The sequence below is a fragment of the Euprymna scolopes genome, chromosome 12 (assembly GCF_053919585.1).
Source record: "Euprymna scolopes isolate OS-2025 chromosome 12, ASM5391958v1, whole genome shotgun sequence".
NCBI classification, from domain to species: domain Eukaryota; kingdom Metazoa; phylum Mollusca; class Cephalopoda; order Sepiida; family Sepiolidae; genus Euprymna; species Euprymna scolopes.
Genome location: NC_136493.1, coordinates 89,584,123 through 89,604,441, shown reverse-complemented (window position 1 = coordinate 89,604,441; position 20,319 = coordinate 89,584,123). Strand labels below are relative to the sequence as shown.

At 34.2% G+C, this 20,319-nt stretch overlaps 1 protein-coding gene across 1 annotated transcript in view; it reads left to right on the top strand.

The window, feature by feature from the left end:
• Positions 1-1,940: 1,940 nt before the first annotated feature.
• The window catches only part of LOC145291413 (uncharacterized), a 24,046-nt gene continuing 5,667 nt past the window's right edge, over positions 1,941-20,319 (top strand). The window contains exons 1-2 of the mRNA XM_080137221.1: positions 1,941-2,097; positions 19,678-19,815. Coding sequence (XP_079993347.1) covers positions 2,040-2,097; positions 19,678-19,815 — 196 coding nt within the window. The 5' untranslated portion in view covers positions 1,941-2,039. The remainder of the gene's footprint in view (positions 2,098-19,677; positions 19,816-20,319) is intronic.

Sequence of the window (20,319 nt, the reverse complement as noted above, 5' to 3'; positions counted from 1 at the left end):
CGTTATCTGATAACACACAATTTACCACGTCAAAACGCGCAAATAGCTCGCGTCAAAATCCGATCAAGCAGTTTCTGGTTGTTTTTTTTATTTTTTACATTGAAGGACCTCAGATCATTTTGAGTGGTTATCCACAACAATGGGGTAGTACATAGCATCTAAGGGTTCTGAAAATTGGAATTTTCTTTCATCCATCTCTATCTAAATGTATGCATTTGAGAGGTTAATTTGGAAGAAGATTTTTCCATTATTTAGTTTGTTGAAAATTTGTTTAGTGCTTGAGAGAGGATAATTGTAATCTTGCAAGGCATCGTTTTACCCCGTGGAAAAATTGGGCAATCCCATAGATTGAATCTTTCTAATTAATCTGTTCCAAACAGATTATCGGAAGTTTTAAATATGTAGGCTTTCAGTTTTTTGGTAACTCTGTTTAGTATTACTGTAAGGCTTACCTCGCTAGTTTCGGATATTGCTATTTTATCTATCTTTAATAGAATTGGCTTGTTTAATTGCCGTCAAATATGCCAGTTGATGATTGAAAGATCAGAATCCGAATAAAGCTGGAATTTTATAGAGTTATTGAACACATCAACAATCACATATACTCTTAAATGAGTTAATTAAATTCTGATTGACTATGTTGCCTGATTGAGCTTGCCTTATTTTACTTTTGGGTTTCCTCGTTTTGTTGGCGTACTAAAACGAGTCAAGTTATGACCATTTTTATTGCAGTTTATGCAATATGTTTTCCTCTTGACTAAACAGAATTTCTCCAATGCCATTTACCACAATGGTAACATGGTTTTTCAGGAGAACAAGGTTGTGTTAGGCCTGAATAGTTCCAAGAGGAACTAAATAGTTTCTGAAAAATCCAAGTCTGTGGTTTTCTTGTGTAATATGAAATTCACGAACCTTCTATGTTCGGTAGTTCCCAGTTTTCTTAATAGTAGACGTACCTACGTTGAAAATATTTTCATAGCATCTGTAAAAGGCCTCAAATGATTTGTCGATCTCTGGTACGTATCCAATTTTTTCTCTAGATTGTTAAACAAACCCGAAAGTTTTGAGTTTTCGACAGTTGACAACACAGTTGGAGACAGTTGCAAATTGGACAAAATGGAAGCCAGATTGTGGCTTGGACCAAGTCTGGAGAGCTTTTGGAGATCGGGATGAGTTGACATCAACTAATGAACTCGACCTGCATTAATCTTTTGCAAAAATAACTTGAATTAACAAGCATCAACCAGTCGATAATGCCCATTTCACAATGCTTAAGAATAACAAGTCATTTTGAAAAATCACGATTGTAGATGAAAGAAATCAGGATATGCTCTATGTGGTGAAATGACCAAAATTTACCCATAAGTAACATTTAAATGAAACCACGAAAAGATATTCCGATACTGTAGACGACAACACGACAGAAGAAGAACTAATGGACGTTGTGTTTGACACGTTCGAGTTATCAGTCGAACAAGTAATTTCTGAAAAGCGAATGATAAAAAAAAAAACAAACAAAAAAAACATTGGCTTCATGGAAGTCAAACCCAAGAGGAAAAGATATTAACTCCTTAAAAATTATAGGGGTTGCTATGGGGTAAGCTGATCTACCTATTTTAGGAAGAATGGACTTACTAGAGACTATAAATATAGATAAATCTAATCATCGATGTAGCGATTCGTGGCAGTTATGGCCCCAGAATCATGACGTATACTTCTGTAACATACTATGGCTAATACACTTTTTATTAATTATACTACAATGGATATCTTATTACCAATCTGCAAGATTAATTTATTTATCTTTAAAAAAAAAACTAACATGACAAGCATCAACTGATGTCAATTTCTAAGGAAAAGATAAATTGTTATGTGATCTGAAATATTCATTGATTTATTTTTTGATTTAGACATTAATTGACGGATTATCTAGAACAGCTGTAGCAGAATTTGTCGAGGATTTTGCTATAAAAAGGAACAATTTTATTCCTGGGCTCATTAAGGAATCTCTCATAAAGCAGAAATATCACTCTTGCAAAATGTTTGATCTGAGTTGGATATTGGTATTCTGCGGTCTGATTGGCCTTTATTTAGGTGGTGAGTATAATACATTTTTTAGCTGGTGAGTATATATTTAGCTGGTGAGTATAATACACTATTTAGATGGTGAGTACGATACATTTGAAAAGAGGTTTCAGATTCCAAACTGATTCTTTGCCAACATATATTGAATTCCATTCTCTTTCGTTATCGGCCCTGTCGGTGGGGCATTAGAATACACCGACTGCCCCCCTGCAGAGGGTAAAAGTCCCTCAATGGGGTCCTGGATATGACCTTAAACTATATCCAGTGGTGAGGCCCCAGCTTGCGGGCTTTGGGGAGTGTGGAGCTACCCTTTAATTACCATTGCTCCCAGGTCCACTCTGACCCGGAGTGGTAGTACCTGTTAGGGTCCCAACTATGGGTTAAATAGAAACCGACTTGAAAACAACAAATATATTCTACTAAAAAAATTTTCTTCAAAATCTTTGGATTCGGCATTAAATAACCCGAAAAGGGTTGATATGCCGTAAAACAAAAACAACCAACCAACTTTCGTTATCGGTTCCATTCTTACATTCTTTTACTTCAATTTTATTGCTTATCAAATCGAATACCATTCCAGACAATTAAGAATATATCTCTGTCTTTATAAATAGCGCCCAACTCGTTAAAAAAATTCAGAATCGTATTACGTATGAATGTTTAGTCGAGGTATTTGAATGTTGGATTTTTAGATATTGCTATTAGACATGGCAATCGGTGGCTGGAAAGGTTTTCCGTAAACGAGCATTATCTTGGAATGTAGCGATTCGTGCTGGCTAACTTGATTTATTTGCAAAATGTGGAGAATTAAAAAAACTGAAATTTGTTCTCAAACATCATGAATCTTCAACAGGCATGTTGTGCGATGAGAGTAGATAAAGGAACGTTGAATAATTCAACTCTAATTTATACATCTATAAAAGTAAGAATGTGTGTGAGGACACTTCTCAACCTATATACTCAACGATTTTTTAACTACAGACTTGAAATTTGATATATAGATATTCAGTCAAGTGAAAAACCTTTAAATATGTTTTCATCCGGATAAAAGGGGCTGCTAAGGCGTCAAAATTGAAAAATTTTTACGTGGGGATCATCGGCTTTTTATCTGTTCGCTAATGGTTTTATGAATGCGCATGCGTGAATAGTTCACATTACAGATTACTCACGTTAAGAATAAGTAGTTTGAAAACACCCGTTCAAGATCGTGACACGCTGTTCTAAAGATTATTGCACTTGATTCACTGTGTTTAGTGAATCAATATATATATATATATATATATATATATATATATATGCGCGCGCGCGTGTGTGCAAACACATTCAATTCGGAGGGGGAATAGAGTGAGGGGGCAGAGGACATAAAATAAAGAAGGTGGTCGCGCTCTAATCCAAGAGGACAGCCACCGTATATATAAATATATATATATATATATATATATATATATATATATATATATATATATATATATATATATATTAGTTGCCTTCATTCAGTTTCCAGAGTTTTTTCGTATGTGCACTTTTATTGATAGTACACACATGAAACTCTAGTCCCTATCAAAGTAATCTCTTCCAGCTGCAATGCACTTGTTGTACTTCTGAAAAACCCCATGGAAGTTCTCTTGTATGAGCGTGCCAATGACCCTTGTAACAGCGTCTTTTATCTCCTTAGATGTTTCATAATGACAACATCCAAGGTTTTCCTTGAGCTTAAGGAACAAGCAAAAGTCACAGGGAGCAAGAGCCAAGAACAGCCTTGATGCCTATCCTGGTCAAATAGTCTGTGACAGGGATGGAGTTGTTAACTGCATATTTGGGACAAACTTTGCTCAAATCTTCCACGTCTTCAGTTCCACGGATAATTGTGCGCACAGTTCCCACACTGACATCAAATTGTGCACTTATTGTCTCTTTAGACACACGACTGTCTTTATTCATGAAATTTTTTAATTTACCAATCAACTCTGGTGTTATTACTTCCTTACTCCTCCCACACCTCTCATCATCACTCACAGACCCCCTGCCTTCCTTGAATCTCTTATGTCATTCAAAACTGATGCACGATTCATGTAAGATGGCCCAAAAGCAGTTTGAATCATTTCATACGTTTGTTTGGCATTTTTCCGAGTTTAAAACAAAATTTTATTTTATATCGTTCTTCTAAAGTGTCCTCACATTCAGATTGCATTTTTGAAATTCACCAGCTGTGACAATCAGGCTTTAGTAGGGTTTATTCCGATTCCTGTTGTAGCTGTTCATTTGAACCTGAAATCATAAAAATTGGTAAGTCATCTCATAAGATATACAGCAATAACATACTGAATTTTCAAGAGTCTCTGACAATTTCAGATGCCTGTACAAAAAAGTCTGGAAACTTATTGAAGGCACCTTGTACACACGCGCGTGCGCACGTGCACGCATGCGTGTGTTCTGGGCCTTGATAAGTTGCGATGCCTATGTAAAAAAAAAATATATATCCTAGTGCATATAAATTTAATTATCAATTCAATAAGAATATGTGTGTGTGTGTGTGTGTGTGTGTGTGTTACAGATCAAATAAGAAAAAACTCTAATCCATCCAATTCTTTCTGCTCATCCTAAAAACATATTTTCTTTGTAATTGGATGAATGTTGTCCCAACATAAAACATAAAACAAAGAACATAAAACAAAAGACAAAAAACAAAAAACAAAACAAAAAAACAAAAAACTAAACAATCTAGTCATATTTTTAAAAACTTTTTAAATCATTACTATATATATATATATATATATATATATATATATATATATATATATATATATATATTTCAATCCGAAAGAGCTTCAACAAATGAGAAGAGCTAGTTGAGGCATAGCCTTCAACTATATACTTGTATATAGTTTATTATGAGATCAAGCTGAGTTGCGTTTTTCATTTAACTTTCATGTAGACTCTGTACGCGTTGATCTCTCTCATTTAAGCTTTCCTAAAGAGATTGCTCTATCATTTACAGATTACAATTAGTCCTCGCGCCAAAGAGCAGGACACAAAATGTTTTAAATAATAATAGTAATAGAATAACAATATTATTGACCGTAACCAGTCATACAATCCTTTTGAAATTTTCATCTCTATTTTTCTCATTATGTACTGAATATTTGTTAATGAAAGCTATATAAAATATATTCCTTATTAAATTTTAAAGATTTTCTATTCTAAAAGAAATTAAAAAAAAATTTATCTAAAAAAGTTATTTTAAAGTTTTTGTTAAAAAAATTCAGATTTTCTCATTATTCAGACCTGTATTACAAAGAGGAAGTCGCAAAAAATGAGTTGTGGTATGAGGAGAAATACAAACTGAGACAGAAAGAATATTCAGACCTGTAATAATACAAAGAGGGGGTTGCAAAAATGAGTTGTGGTGTGAGGAGAAATACAAACTTAAATAGAGAGAAGGAGAGTTTTAAAATATAATCTTAAAAAGGTAAGTTACAAGTTAGAAAAGCATTTCATCCAAGGCATGAAAATTGTTACACAAAATGTTTTTACTATAGGCTTTAAAAATAAAGGGACAAGATTCAATTTGAATTTTATTCATTTTCAAAGTGCACTTTTATAAATTTTACAAAGTAAGGTATAAAAATTTAAATTAAATTGAATAAAGAAAATTACCTTAGATTTATTTTATGTAATGTACATTTTGTTGCAATGTAAAAACATTATCTTTCATCTAGCAATTAATGATATAGATATAAAATTTTCGATTATTTTTTTAAAACGTGCAATATATATATATATATATATAAAGCCACAGGGGAGACAACTAGCAGAAAAATTGAGGCTGGCCTACCAGGAGTCTAAATATACAAATGTAGGCAAATTTAAGCATATTTTATTGGTTTTAAAATATAGTTTGTCTTTTTTACCAATTGTCATAAAATTTTGACCATGCAATAGTATTATAATGTTAAAAAAAACTGCTATTTATGTGGTTGTGTCCTATAGAACTAAAGATATGAGCATTTCGATATTCAATTTGGCTTCCAGTGTATATATATATAATAAACAAATCCGGTCGACTGTAATAGCGGACGTATGTCATTGCATCTTGTGTGCGGGCGTGCGTATAACGCGGCCCACCAATATATGTGGATGGAAGAATTGTCAGTTTTCCAACAGTGTTAGGATCAGTTTCATTTCTCATGCCATCGTGCAGATGTATGTATGAAGGCGGCTGAAGGTGTTTTTGGTGAACCGAATATATAGGAGCCTTTCAGACTCCATTTTTGCTGCCATGTCGACTATGAATTGTTGCAGAAGAGGTCCACCTCGAAAGAGAGTGTTGAAATCGTCGTCGCAAACCATCAGTCTGTATGCTTAATATGCTCTGCATGTAACATTTTTTGGATTCATCGTCGTTTGTCCAAAGTTTTGTTGACATGGTATTTGAAAATGGTATCGATCGTCACTGTAAGAAAATAGGGGATATTGTAGTGCGTTGTATGATCGATGCATTTCATTTATTCGCTGTAGACCTCCACCCTTAGTATGAATAACTATGTCGCGTTTGTTGTTGTGCTCACCCTGGATGACTGCAGAAACCTTGTTGCATGTAGGAGCATTGAAGCGACGTTCATGTTCTCCTGTAGGACGTTTGTCGGCGTTAAGAACAATGGAAAAATTAGGCAGAGAAACATTCTGTAGCACATACTTGAAACTTTGAATGTCGTTAGTTTCGGCTGTAATTGCTACTTGGTTTTCAGTTTGTTGGACGCAGTCACTGACGAAGTAGAGTTGTAAGAATGATGGTTGTATGGTGTCCTCGGGTAAAAGGGACCCTATTAGATGGTAGACTTGGCCTTGCATCTTAAATGCGGGATTCCAGTTGCTTTTACGGACAATGTTTGCACCAAATGATGTCATTTGGAAGCAACAGTTGAAAAGTCGGATGGCTTTCCGAAAATATTTAGATTCATCAGTCATGCCTAAAAGTAGGTCTCGCAGTGGTTGAGGTAAAGGGATGGTAGTTTAACTTTACTCGAAGAGTAGCATAGGCTTGGAGGTTCCGCCGGCCATTTTTTAGCTTTGCAGAATGAACATATGCAATTCATAGAACCGATGGTAAAATCCTGCCGGGTCGAGAAGTCATAGTTGGTGTCATAGTTCAATGCTTCGCTTAACCAAAACTCCGGTGAAGGGCATATGTTGCTGCGAGAGGTATTAAACCTCCGACTTACAGTCTGCACTCATTACCTTCGAGCTTCTGGTGGTTGAGATGACCGAGCGGCGACTTTGGATGTGTTGTCTCAGGCAAGTCGTCTGACCCTCGCTTCAGTAGATTTAGCAGCTCTTGCTGAAGCTGTGGAGGCTGTGTTAGCCGCTCTCCACCAAGCTGTCCTTTCTGTAGATTTGTTGGCCCTTGCAGAAGACGTACTTGCAGCATTAGCTGCTCTATGGTTAGCCTGAATCTCAGCACTTTGTGAAGAACATAGTTGAGCCATGGCTGCAGCGTGTCTAGATAAACGGTAAGTCTGTTGAGTAACGGTTTCAGAAGATCTGGTCCGAGTCGTGCGCTGTGCTTCGCGAGAGCGTAATAATTCTACTTCATCATAGTCTAGGCTTGCTCTGGTGTTCCTAACAATAGTCGCTGCTCTCGTGCACCTTCCGAGCTGATTTTTTTTTTGTGGCATTGTTGCGAAATTACTCTGTGGGTGTGTGTGGAATTGAAATGGAATGTTTCAAGCAAGTGGTTAGAAAGGGTTGCGGCAGATCTTTATTTAGTTTGCCGTAGGCTCTGCCGAAACAATTGTTGACAGAGTCAATATTTAGATAGTGTGTATTGTATAAAATGTAATAAAAAAACAGGATGTCCGGGAAAAAGGCAATCAATATGTGTAAATTCCTCGATACATCAATGTAGACATATGGGGATTAATAGAAATTATATAGAAATATAGTTTGGAAAACTTCTATATCTAAATATATATAAAACAAAGAAATATATACGAAAAATAAATGAATTGTAAGATAAAATAAATATGTAAAAATGTAAATTTTGGAAAAAAAAATCTCAATCGAATATTTATATGAAGATTAAATTAGAAAAGAGAGAATTTTAAATAAGTATTCCTAAATGCATAAGTATTACATAAGCAATGTGGTTTTATTGTTGTTATGAAGAGTGTTTTGTTTTGATTAGTTTGTCAAAGAAAAAATCAATTGTGGTAAGTTATGGATTTGCATTTGTATAAATAAATGTTATTTTAAGTGTTAATTAAATTCAAGTTAACTTAAAAAATAGAAAAACTATTTTAAAATATAAAACATGTTAAGTTGTATTTATAATATATTTGAGGTATTACCATCTGTGAATTTCTGATTGAAAAAAGTAAATGGTTCAGTTGTATGAATAATCGTATTTCAATTAACGGATAAACATTAAGAAGGTCTGTTCTCAAGCAAAAAAAAAAAAGAAAAGAAAAAAGAAAGAAAATAAAATACGCTGTAATTGTTGTGTGTGCGTGTGTGCGTGTGTGCGTCGATTGTAAGCGAGCAGCAGTAGTACTAATACCAACAATTCCATAACACACGGCGAACATTAAGTTATGTCAAGAAAAAAAAAGAAAGGAAGAAAAAGAAAATACATTGTAAAACACGCTGTAATGGTCGCGTGCGCTAGTGTGAATAGTAGTACGGATACCGTTGCTGTCGCGTTGCTAAGCAACGAACTGAAAAAAATGGCCGATCATTTAAATGTGCATAGTAAAAAAATGCATAGCTAATATTAGTTGCCGATACTTGTATAAACCATTTCGATGCAGTACCTACCCTAAAACACAGCCAGACGCACTGAGTACATTTGTGCAAAATTTCATAAAAATCGATCCAGCCATTTTTGAATCTATAACGAACAAACTCTCTCACACACAAATTTGCATATATATATATATATATATATATATATATATATATATATATATATATATATATATATATATATAAGTGAAAGTATCTGTCTGTCTGTATGTCTGTGTGTCTGTGTGTGTACATTTTCCTACGCAATAACTCTGTCAATTTTCAGTCCACAGGGTACTGAGATTCGGGAAAATCTTTGTAATCCGTTTTCAGCCAGAAATTTGGCTAGTTAAGGGTCAATGTTCAACGATTTGACCTTTAAGAACTCTACCAAACTCCTCCGCCAATTTGGGTATAAACAATTGAAATTTTAGATATAGGTCCTTGTGTTAAAGAACAGCCGTCTGTTCTTGTAAGTGAGTAAATATGAGATGGGATAGCTGGGGATTCGAACTTGCGAAGCTAGATTTGGAATTGAGAATTCCGATCATAAGTTAAAATAAATACAGAATGTTATTGAAAATGGAATGTAGAATTACTATTGTTTAGTTCACACAAAATAGTTAGATATCTGTTTATTGAAAAAGGAATGTAATGATGAATTTTGTTCTGTCAAAGAAATGAAATTAAAATAAGGAATTTTAAAACGAACAATCGAAAATGTTATTTGTAAAGTGGGTTAATCAAAAAATAGGTTTGAGGGTCGGCTTTGTAAAAAACACGTGAAGAGCGATGCATGTTTGAAAATGTGAGGCATGTAAAGCCATGTGTCTGATATACATGTGTTGGTCATAGATAAGTCAGTCAGTCAGTCGGGGAGAAGAGAGAAGAGAGAAGAGGAGTCAGAGACAGAGCTAACATAGAACCTTGGAACCTTGGAAGCGGGGGTTAGAAGAAGAATCATGTAAGACTTCAATTCCTTGATGCAAAGCCATTGATCGGTCGAAAATGGAATAAACGAATATCATCATCTTTTTGTATCTGCGTCTTCGTGTTATGTTATTCAACAACAGAAAAGGTATTGTCAATTTATATTATAAGAACTTTGTGGAAATCATCATCTCAAAAAATAGGTATAGAAATATGTGTGTCAATGTTATAGAAACACTCCCATTCACAGAACTGTCAAACAGTATAAATGTCAAACGCACTATCTCTCGGTCTATCTATATATCATAAATCTCCTCTCATTGAATTACATGCCGTCGGCTCTCCTGTATTAACATGTGCTTGTCTCTTTATATATACAGAATTGCCTCTCTCTTTATATATACGCAATATATCTACACACGACATGAACACACTAAGACTCTCTACTAAGACTCTCAACTCTAATATGACCAACAATAAATAATATATAAAATACGTCATCCCTTTTAATATAACCCCTACGTAACACTTGGACATGGATCTAACTCAATAATTTGATTTGAGCCCAAAACATTAAATGTTAAGGGGTCATAATATGGGTCAAATTAAAAAGAAATTTGACCTCTGATGACAAATACCGAAAAATTGGCTTAAAACATTCATTTCTTCACCATCAAGTGGGCACTTTTCTACAGGGAGGGTTCGCTTTTTTCACCGATCTTTTCGAAAGCCTTCCCCTATTTTCGATTGTCTAGCCTTAATTTAAATCTACGTCATTTCCGGTTTGGTGGTGGTCGTAACAGCAAAGACGTCAGATTTTTCCCGTTCTTTTCCTCCTTCGCGGTACGGGTTTGAGCCTGCCTTCCTACTACCACTTTTTTTTTTTTGCTCAACAGACACCTTCAAACACCCGGGCAACGCCGGGCAGAAATGCTAGTATATCTATAAAAGTGAAAGTGTCTCGGAACAGCAAGGACGTCACGTTTTTTCACGTTCTTTTCCTCCTCCGCGGTAGGGGTTCGAGTCTGCCTTCCTACTACCACTTTTTTTTTTGCTCAACACACAAACCTCCAAACATCCCGCCAACGCCGGGCACCCATGCTAGTATATATATATATATATATATATATATATATATATATATATATATATATATATAGAGAGAGAGAGAGAGAGAGAGAGATAGATAGAGAGAGAGAGAGATAGATAGATAGATAGATAGATATACTACCTTTTTGGCAATTTTATAAGTTCCAAATCTCAGCGACTATTGATCAGAATCGAACAAATGCAGGCTCGTTTGAAAGGTAATTACCTGAATTGTGTAGTGCGCTATGTGAAATTTGTCATCATCTATTATCAGAAGCCTATTTGTACACTTTTTACAACCATAAAATGTTTCAATCAGTCATTTGTTTTCCTAGTTTGGAATATGAATTATAGATCTGATATTTCCTCAAAACCCCTGGCCTTAATGGAGGGGAGACTAAAACTTGCTGCTATGGTTTGAAATGATCTAAAATAACAGCAGGGAGACTTAATTCCAAATATGTTATATATCCTTTCTTTGGTTTTCATACATACAGTAACTTTTACAGTGTATAATGATTAATTGATACTGGAGATATTCATAATCGACCCTATTTTCGAAAGAGAGGAGATATGACAAATGAAAATATTTGGAATCAAGTCTCCCCTTGCTGTTATTTCAGATCATTTGAAACCATCGCAGCTAGTTTTCGTTTCTAAATGTATAGCACTCGTTTGCTTCCAAAACAATCCCCTCAATTATCTCCCTTTAATTCTTTCATTCTCTCTGTTTCACTTGTTACTCCTCTTTTCGCTAGAGCAGTGAATTGGTAGCAACAGTAGTAGCTGAAGCGACGTAGTTGCTATGGAAAGCAGTCATAAAAACGCCGCTCACCTCCTTACGCTTTTTAAGATTTTGAACATCACTAAATTCATCATCACTTTTGTTTTACTGAACGAAAATTGAAATTTTTTTTCACAATATAGCTGAGAAGGTGATCTATAAACTGTAAAATTGTCTGAAATTTGGTCGAAAATTAACGAGTTAGCGGTGAAGCTTTAAAGCAGTTCTAAACGACTAAAAATGCCACTTTACCATATATTCAAACACGTGAATATATATATATATATATATATATATATATATATATATATATATATATATAGATAGATAGATAGATAGATAGATATAACTATTTTTTACTATAATAATTAAATACCTACAGACACTAGTGTTTCACTCTTTCAGGAATCTTCAGTGCAGTGTGTCACGATTAACACCAGTCGAACGATTCGCACTCGGCAACACGAGACATCTCTGGCTCGATTAACGAAAACCGTATCCATTCGGCTACCATTAACCGCGTGAAATAACGTTAAATTTAAACATTTGGCATGTTCTTTACGTCAGTCAGCTAAATTGACCGACTTTAATTCAACCGAAAGTGCTCAATAATAAGAAAGAAAGCCATTAACCGCGTGAATATATATATATATATATATATATATATATATATATATATATATATATATATATATATATATATATATATATATATATATATACAAAACATCTGGCCGTCATATAGTACTGGTAATCTGACAGTCTGACAAATCTTACCTACATTGCCTACAGCCATTTTCAGTTAACAGGCCTTCTTCTTACTCTTGATGGCTGTGGCTAAACCCGAGCAACAGCTGTTGACATCATGTTCCGGTTAAAGCCGAGCGAACGTAGTCTCCAAATATTTTTGAATTTTAATTTTCATGAACATATTCTAAAAATGAATTATATACGATACAGTTATAAAGTGAATAAACATAATAACAAAACGGTTTACTGATATTCTACAGTTATTTATTATTGTGATAATGTGTTTGTACGCATTTATCCTACACCCGAAAAAATATTGTGAAAGTTTAATGTTTTATCGGTGTCACGTGGCCGCTGAATCACCGGCGGTGAAAGTTCCTCATATAATAAAATAGCCACCTCGTTACAAAGAAAACTAATTAATTTATTAAATAAAATTAGGTAGAACGTTAACAGACATATAAAAACGTATCGCACGTATACGATAAAAATGCTATACCAAAATGTCGAAGCAATCGGGCCAGTAGTTTTCTACATTATCAATTAGCAACATACGAACATTTACATTTTTATTTATATAGATATAAACAAGTGTAATTTTGCTGATTGTTACCTATGCCGGAGGTAGTTATTAGGTTGGTGCTAAAAAACCCCAAAAATGTCAATTTTTGCCGTGTAATGTCAAAAAATGATATTATTATTGTACCAATCGAATAAGTTGAGGATATATGCTAATAAATAACAAAATAGAAATAATACCATCTATCCACACACACACACACACACACACACACACACACACACATATATATTGTAACAAGTTCAAAAAACGTATTGATGCCTTCTTAAATGTGGATCAATCAAAACGTGTAAAGCTCAAGAGGAATGGTGGATATCCGTAAGCATTATCTGGGGAAATTTCCCGTAAAATTGTTTGGGTCATTTTCGTAAACATAGTTTGCGATATATTGAGGTAAGCATCATTTTGGAAGATATCCATACAATTATTTTAGGGGATGTCTGTAAGCTTTGATTGATGGGATTTCTGTAGGCATCATGTTTAGGGAATTCTGTAAGCATTGTTTATCGGATTTCCGTAAAAAATGTTTAGGGGATATCCATAATCATTTTCTAATGTTTGGGGGATATCTGTAAACATTGTTTATCGGATTTCCGTAAAAAATGTTTAGGGGATATCCATAATCATTTTCTAATGTTTGGGGGATATCTGTACGCATTGTTTAGGGGATTTCCGTAAAAATTGTTTAGGGGATATCCATAATCATTTTTTAATGTTTGGGGGATATCTGTACGCATTGTTTAGGGGATTTCCGTAAAAATTGTTTAGGGGATATCCATAATCCTTTTTTAATGTTTGGGGGATATCTGTACGCATTGTTTAGGGGATTTCCGTAAAAATTGTTTAGGGGATATCCATAATCATTTTTTAATGTTTGGGGGGATATCTGTACGCATTGTTTAGGGGATTTCCGTAAAAATTGTTTAGGGGATATCCATAATCATTTTTTAATGTTTGGGGGGATATCTGTACGCATTGTTTAGGGGATTTCCGTAAAAATTGTTTAGGGGATATCCATAATCATTTTTTAATGTTTGGGGGGATATCTGTACGCATTGTTTAGGGGATTTCCGTAAAAATTGTTTAGGGGATATCCATAATCATTTTTTAATGTTTGGGGGGATATCTGTACGCATTGTTTAGGGGATTTCCGTAAAAATTGTTTAGGGGATATCCATAATCATTTTTTAATGTTTGGGGGGATATCTGTACGCATTGTTTAGGGGATTTCCGTAAAAATTGTTTAGGGGATATCCATAATCATTTTTTATGTTTGGGGGATATCTGTACGCATTGTTTAGGGGATTTCCGTAAAAATTGTTTAGGGGATATCCATAATCATTTTTTATGTTTGGGGGGATATCTGTACGCATTGTTTAGGGGATTTCCGTAAAAATTGTTTAGGGGATATCCATAATCATTTTTTATGTTTGGGGGGATATCTGCACGCATTGTTTAGGAGATTTCCGTAAAAATTGTTTAGGGGATATCCATAATCATTTTTTAATGTTTGGGGTATATCTGCACGCATTGTTTAGGGGATTTACGTAAAAATTGTTTAGGGGATATCCATAATCATTTTTTATGTTTGGGGGGATATCTGCACGCATTGTTTAGGGGATTTCCGTAAAAATTGTTTAGGGGATATCCATAATCATTTTTTATGTTTGGGGGGATATCTGCACGCATTGTTTAGGGGATTTCCGTAAAAATTGTTTAGGGGATATCCATAATCATTTTTTATGTTTGGGGTATATCTGCACGCATTGTTTAGGGGATTTACGTAAAAATTGTTTAGGGGATATCCATAATCATTTTTAATGTTTGGAGGATATCTGTACGCATTGTTTAGGGGATTTCCGTAAAAATTGTTTAAGGGAAATCCATAATCATTTTTAATGTTTGGAGGATATCTGTACGCATTGTTTAGGGGATTTCCGTAAAAATTGTTTAGGGGATATCCATAATCATTTTTAATGTTTGGAGGATATCTGTACGCATTGTTTAGGGGATTTCCGTAAAAATTGTTTAGGGGATATCCATAATCATTTTTTAATGTTTGGGGGATATCTGTACGCATTGCTAAGGGGATTTCCGTAAAAATTGTTTAGGGGATATCCATAATCATTTTTTAATGTTTGGGGGATATCTGTACGCATTGTTAAGGGGATTTCCGTAAAAATTGTTTAGGGGATATCCATAATCATTTTTTAATGTTTGGGGGATATCTGTACGCATTGTTAAGGGGATTTCCGTAAAAATTGTTTAGGGGATATCCATAATCATTTTTAATGTTTGGGGGATATCTGTACGCATTGTTTAGGTGATTTCAGTAAAAATTGTTTAGGGGATATCCATAATCATTTTTTAATGTTTGGGGGGATATCTGTACGCATTGTTTAGGGGATTTCCGTAAAAATTGTTTAGGGGATATCCATAATCATTTTTTATGTTTGGGGGATATCTGTACGCATTGTTTAGGGGATTTCCGTAAAAATTGTTTAGGGGATATCCATAATCATTTTTTAATGTTTGGGGGATATCTTTACGCATTGTTTAGGGGATTTCCGTAAAAATTGTTTAGGGGATATCCATAATCATTTTTTAATGTTTGGGGTATATCTGCACGCATTGTTTAGGGGATTTCCGTAAAAATTGTTTAGGGGATATCCATAATCATTTTTTATGTTTTGGGGGATATCTGTACGCATTGTTTAGGGGATTTCCGTAAAAATTGTTTAGGGGATATCCATAATCATTTTTTAATGTTTGGGGGGATATCTGTACGCATTGTTTAGGGGATTTCCGTAAAAATTGTTTAGGGGATATCCATAATCATTTTTTAATGTTTGGGGGATATCTGCACGCATTGTTTAGGGGATTTCCGTAAAAATTGTTTAGGGGATATCCATAATCATTTTTTAATGTTTGGGGGATATCTTTACGCATTGTTTAGGGGATTTCCGTAAAAATTGTTTAGGGGATATCCATAATCATTTTTTAATGTTTGGGGGGATATCTGTACGCATTGTTTAGGGGATTTCCGTAAAAATTGTTTAGGGGATATCCATAATACTTTTTTATGTTTTGGGGGATATCTGCACGCATTGTTTAGGGGATTTCCGTAAAAATTGTTTAGGGGATATCCATAATCATTTTTTAATGTTTGGGGGATATCTTTACGCATTGTTTAGGGGATTTACGTAAAAATTGTTTAGGGGATATCCATAATCATTTTTTATGTTTGGGGGATATCTGTACGCATTGTTTAGGGGATTTCCGTAAAAATTGTTTAGGGGATATCCATAATCATTTTTTATGTTTTGGGGGATATCTGCACGCATTGTTTAGGGGATTTCCGTAAAAATTGTTTAGGGGATATCCATAATCATTTTTTAATGTTTGGGGGATATCTTTACGCATTGTTTAGGGGATTTACGTAAAAATTGTTTAGGGGATATCCATAATCATTTTTAATGTTTGGGGGATATCTTTACGCATTGTTTAGGGGATTTCCGTAAAAATTGTTTAGGGGATATCCATAATCATTTTTAATGTTTGGGGGATATCTTTACGCATTGTTTAGGGGATTTCCGTAAAAATTGTTTAGGGGATATCCATAATCATTTTTAATGTTTGGGGGATATCTGCACACATTGTTTAGGGGATTTCCGTAAAAATTGTTTAGGGGATATCCATAATCATTTTTAATGTTTGGGGGATATCTGCACACATTGTTTAGGGGATTTCCGTAAAAATTGTTTAGGGGATATCCATAATCATTTTTAATGTTTGGGGGATATCTGCACGCATTGTTTAGGGGATTTCCGTAAAAATTGTTTAGGGGATATCCATAATCATTTTTAATGTTTGGGGGATATCTGCACACATTGTTTAGGGGATTTCCGTAAAAATTGTTTAGGGGATATCCATAATCATTTTTAATGTTTGTGGGATATCTGCACGCATTGTTTAGGGGATTTCCGTAAAAATTGTTTAGGGGATATCCATAATCATTTTTTAATGTTTGGGGGGATATCTGTACGCATTGTTTAGGGGATTTCCGTAAAAATTGTTTAGGGGATATCCATAATACTTTTTTATGTTTTGGGGGATATCTGCACGCATTGTTTAGGGGATTTCCGTAAAAATTGTTTAGGGGATATCCATAATCATTTTTTAATGTTTGGGGGATATCTTTACGCATTGTTTAGGGGATTTACGTAAAAATTGTTTAGGGGATATCCATAATCATTTTTTATGTTTGGGGGATATCTGTACGCATTGTTTAGGGGATTTCCGTAAAAATTGTTTAGGGGATATCCATAATCATTTTTTATGTTTTGGGGGATATCTGCACGCATTGTTTAGGGGATTTCCGTAAAAATTGTTTAGGGGATATCCATAATCATTTTTTAATGTTTGGGGGATATCTTTACGCATTGTTTAGGGGATTTACGTAAAAATTGTTTAGGGGATATCCATAATCATTTTTAATGTTTGGGGGATATCTTTACGCATTGTTTAGGGGATTTCCGTAAAAATTGTTTAGGGGATATCCATAATCATTTTTAATGTTTGGGGGATATCTTTACGCATTGTTTAGGGGATTTCCGTAAAAATTGTTTAGGGGATATCCATAATCATTTTTAATGTTTGGGGGATATCTGCACACATTGTTTAGGGGATTTCCGTAAAAATTGTTTAGGGGATATCCATAATCATTTTTAATGTTTGGGGGATATCTGCACACATTGTTTAGGGGATTTCCGTAAAAATTGTTTAGGGGATATCCATAATCATTTTTAATGTTTGGGGGATATCTGCACGCATTGTTTAGGGGATTTCCGTAAAAATTGTTTAGGGGATATCCATAATCATTTTTAATGTTTGGGGGATATCTGCACACATTGTTTAGGGGATTTCCGTAAAAATTGTTTAGGGGATATCCATAATCATTTTTAATGTTTGTGGGATATCTGCACGCATTGTTTAGGGGATTTCCGTAAAAATTGTTTAGGGGATATCCATAATCATTTTTAATGTTTGTGGGATATCTGCACGCATTGTTTAGGGGATTTACGTAAAAATTGTTTAGGGGATATCCATAATCATTTTTAATGTTTGGGGGATATCTGCACGCATTGTTTAGGGGATTTACGTAAAAATTGTTTAGGGGATATCCATAATCATTTTTAATGTTTGTGGGATATCTGCACGCATTGTTTAGGGGATTTACGTAAAAATTGTTTAGGGGATATCCATAATCATTTTTAATGTTTGGGGGATATCTGCACGCATTGTTTAGGGGATTTACGTAAAAATTGTTTAGGGGATATCCATAATCATTTTTTAATGTTTGGGGGATATCTGCACGCATTGTTTAGGGGATTTCCGTAAAAAATTGTTTAGGGGATATCCATAATCATTTTTAATTTTTGGGGGATATCTGCACGCATTGTATAGGGGATTTTCGTAAACTTTTTTAAGGGGATATCCATAATCATTTTTTAATTTTTGGGGGATATCTGTACGCATTATTTAGGGGATTTCCGAAAAAATTTTTTAGGGATATCCATAATCATTTTTTAATGTTTGGGGGATATCTGCACGTATTTTTTAGGGGATTTCCGTAAAAATTATTTAGGGCATATCCATAATCATTTTTAATATTTGTTTGGGGATTTCCATAAAAACTGCTTAGGAGATATCCATAATCATTTTTTAATGTTTGGGGATATCTGCACGCATTGTTTAGGGGATTTCCGTAAGTCTTGCTTTAGGGGATTTCTGTAAACTTTGTTCGGGGGATTTCCTTTTGCATTGTTTGGCGGATTTCCGTAAACATTGTTTAGAGGATTTTCCTAAAAATAATTTGGGGGATTTCCGTAAACATTGCTTGGAAGATTTCCGTAAACATTGTTTTTGCAATTTCTGGAAACATTGCTTGAAGAATTTTCTGTAAGCATTGTTTGAGGGAATTTCCATAAACATTGTTTGGGGAATTTCCGTAAACATTGTGTGAAAGAATTTCCATAAACATTGTGTGAAGGAATTTCCATAAACATTGTTTGAGGATTTTCCGTAAACGTTGTTTGAGGATTTTCCGTAAACATAGTTCGAGGATTTTCCATAAACATTGTGTGAAGGAATTTCCATAAACATTGTGCGAAGGAATTTCCATAAACGTTGTTTGAGGATTTTCCGTAAACATTGTTTGAGGAATTTCCATAAACATTGTTTGGAGAATTTCCATAAATATTGTTTGGAGATTTTCCATAAACATTGTTTTGGGAATTTCCATAAACATTGTTTGGGGAATTTCCATAAACATTGTGTGAAGGAATTTCCATAAACGTTGTGTGAAGGAATTTCCATAAACATTGTTTGGGGAATTTCCATAAACATTGTTTTGGGGATTTCCGTAAAAATTGTTTGGGGGATTTTCGTAAACAGTATTTTGGGAATTGCCGTAAACATTGCTGGGGGATTTCTGTAAACGTTGTTTGAGCGATTTCCGTAAACATTTTTTGGGAATTTCCGTAGGCATTGTTTGGGGGCTATCCGTAAACATTGTTTCGAAGATTTCCTTTAACAGTGTTTGGGAATATGTTGTAAAATCTTTGCTATGATTTGGTCATTTATCATATCTAAGTTAATTCTTCTTTTTGTTTTTTAGCTGCTCCAAACAGGAACCAATGCGCACATCGTGGCATCTTGGTGGAGAAAGGAAGCACTTATACAAAGGCCGATAATTGCACCGTCTGCACGTGCACAGGAAGAAATAGATACAATTGCACCTCAAAAGATTGTCCAAGTAAAGTTGTCATATTAATCAATTGTTCCTGCAATTAATATCTGTATTGATAAAAGTGTTAAAGTGCGCTGATTGACCACCAGAAGGATTATTGTTAAAACGTTGCTTAAAAAAATTGAAAAAAAAAATGTTAAATTTCTAATGATTGTAAAAATATATTTTTTTTGTATTAAATTGTGAAAATTTTATTTTTATGTTTGGAAAGAAAATATAATTTAAAAAAAAGTTGTAGAAAAGTTAAACGAAAATAGGATTTTTTCTTAAATTGGAAAAAATATTAAATATGTAACGATGCTAAAAAAATGGCGGCCAGAGAAAACTATTATAGTAAACATCAGGACAGTGAAAGTTTTAATATTGTAAACAGTTCTTGTCAGCGAGAATTTTAAATGTGATATTCGTTCGCAACAAACCCGAATACACCTGATGCAAACTCAATAAACCCTAATAAGCAACGATTTAAAGATAATTCTTCTGATGATCAACCATTTTCATCGTGCAAAT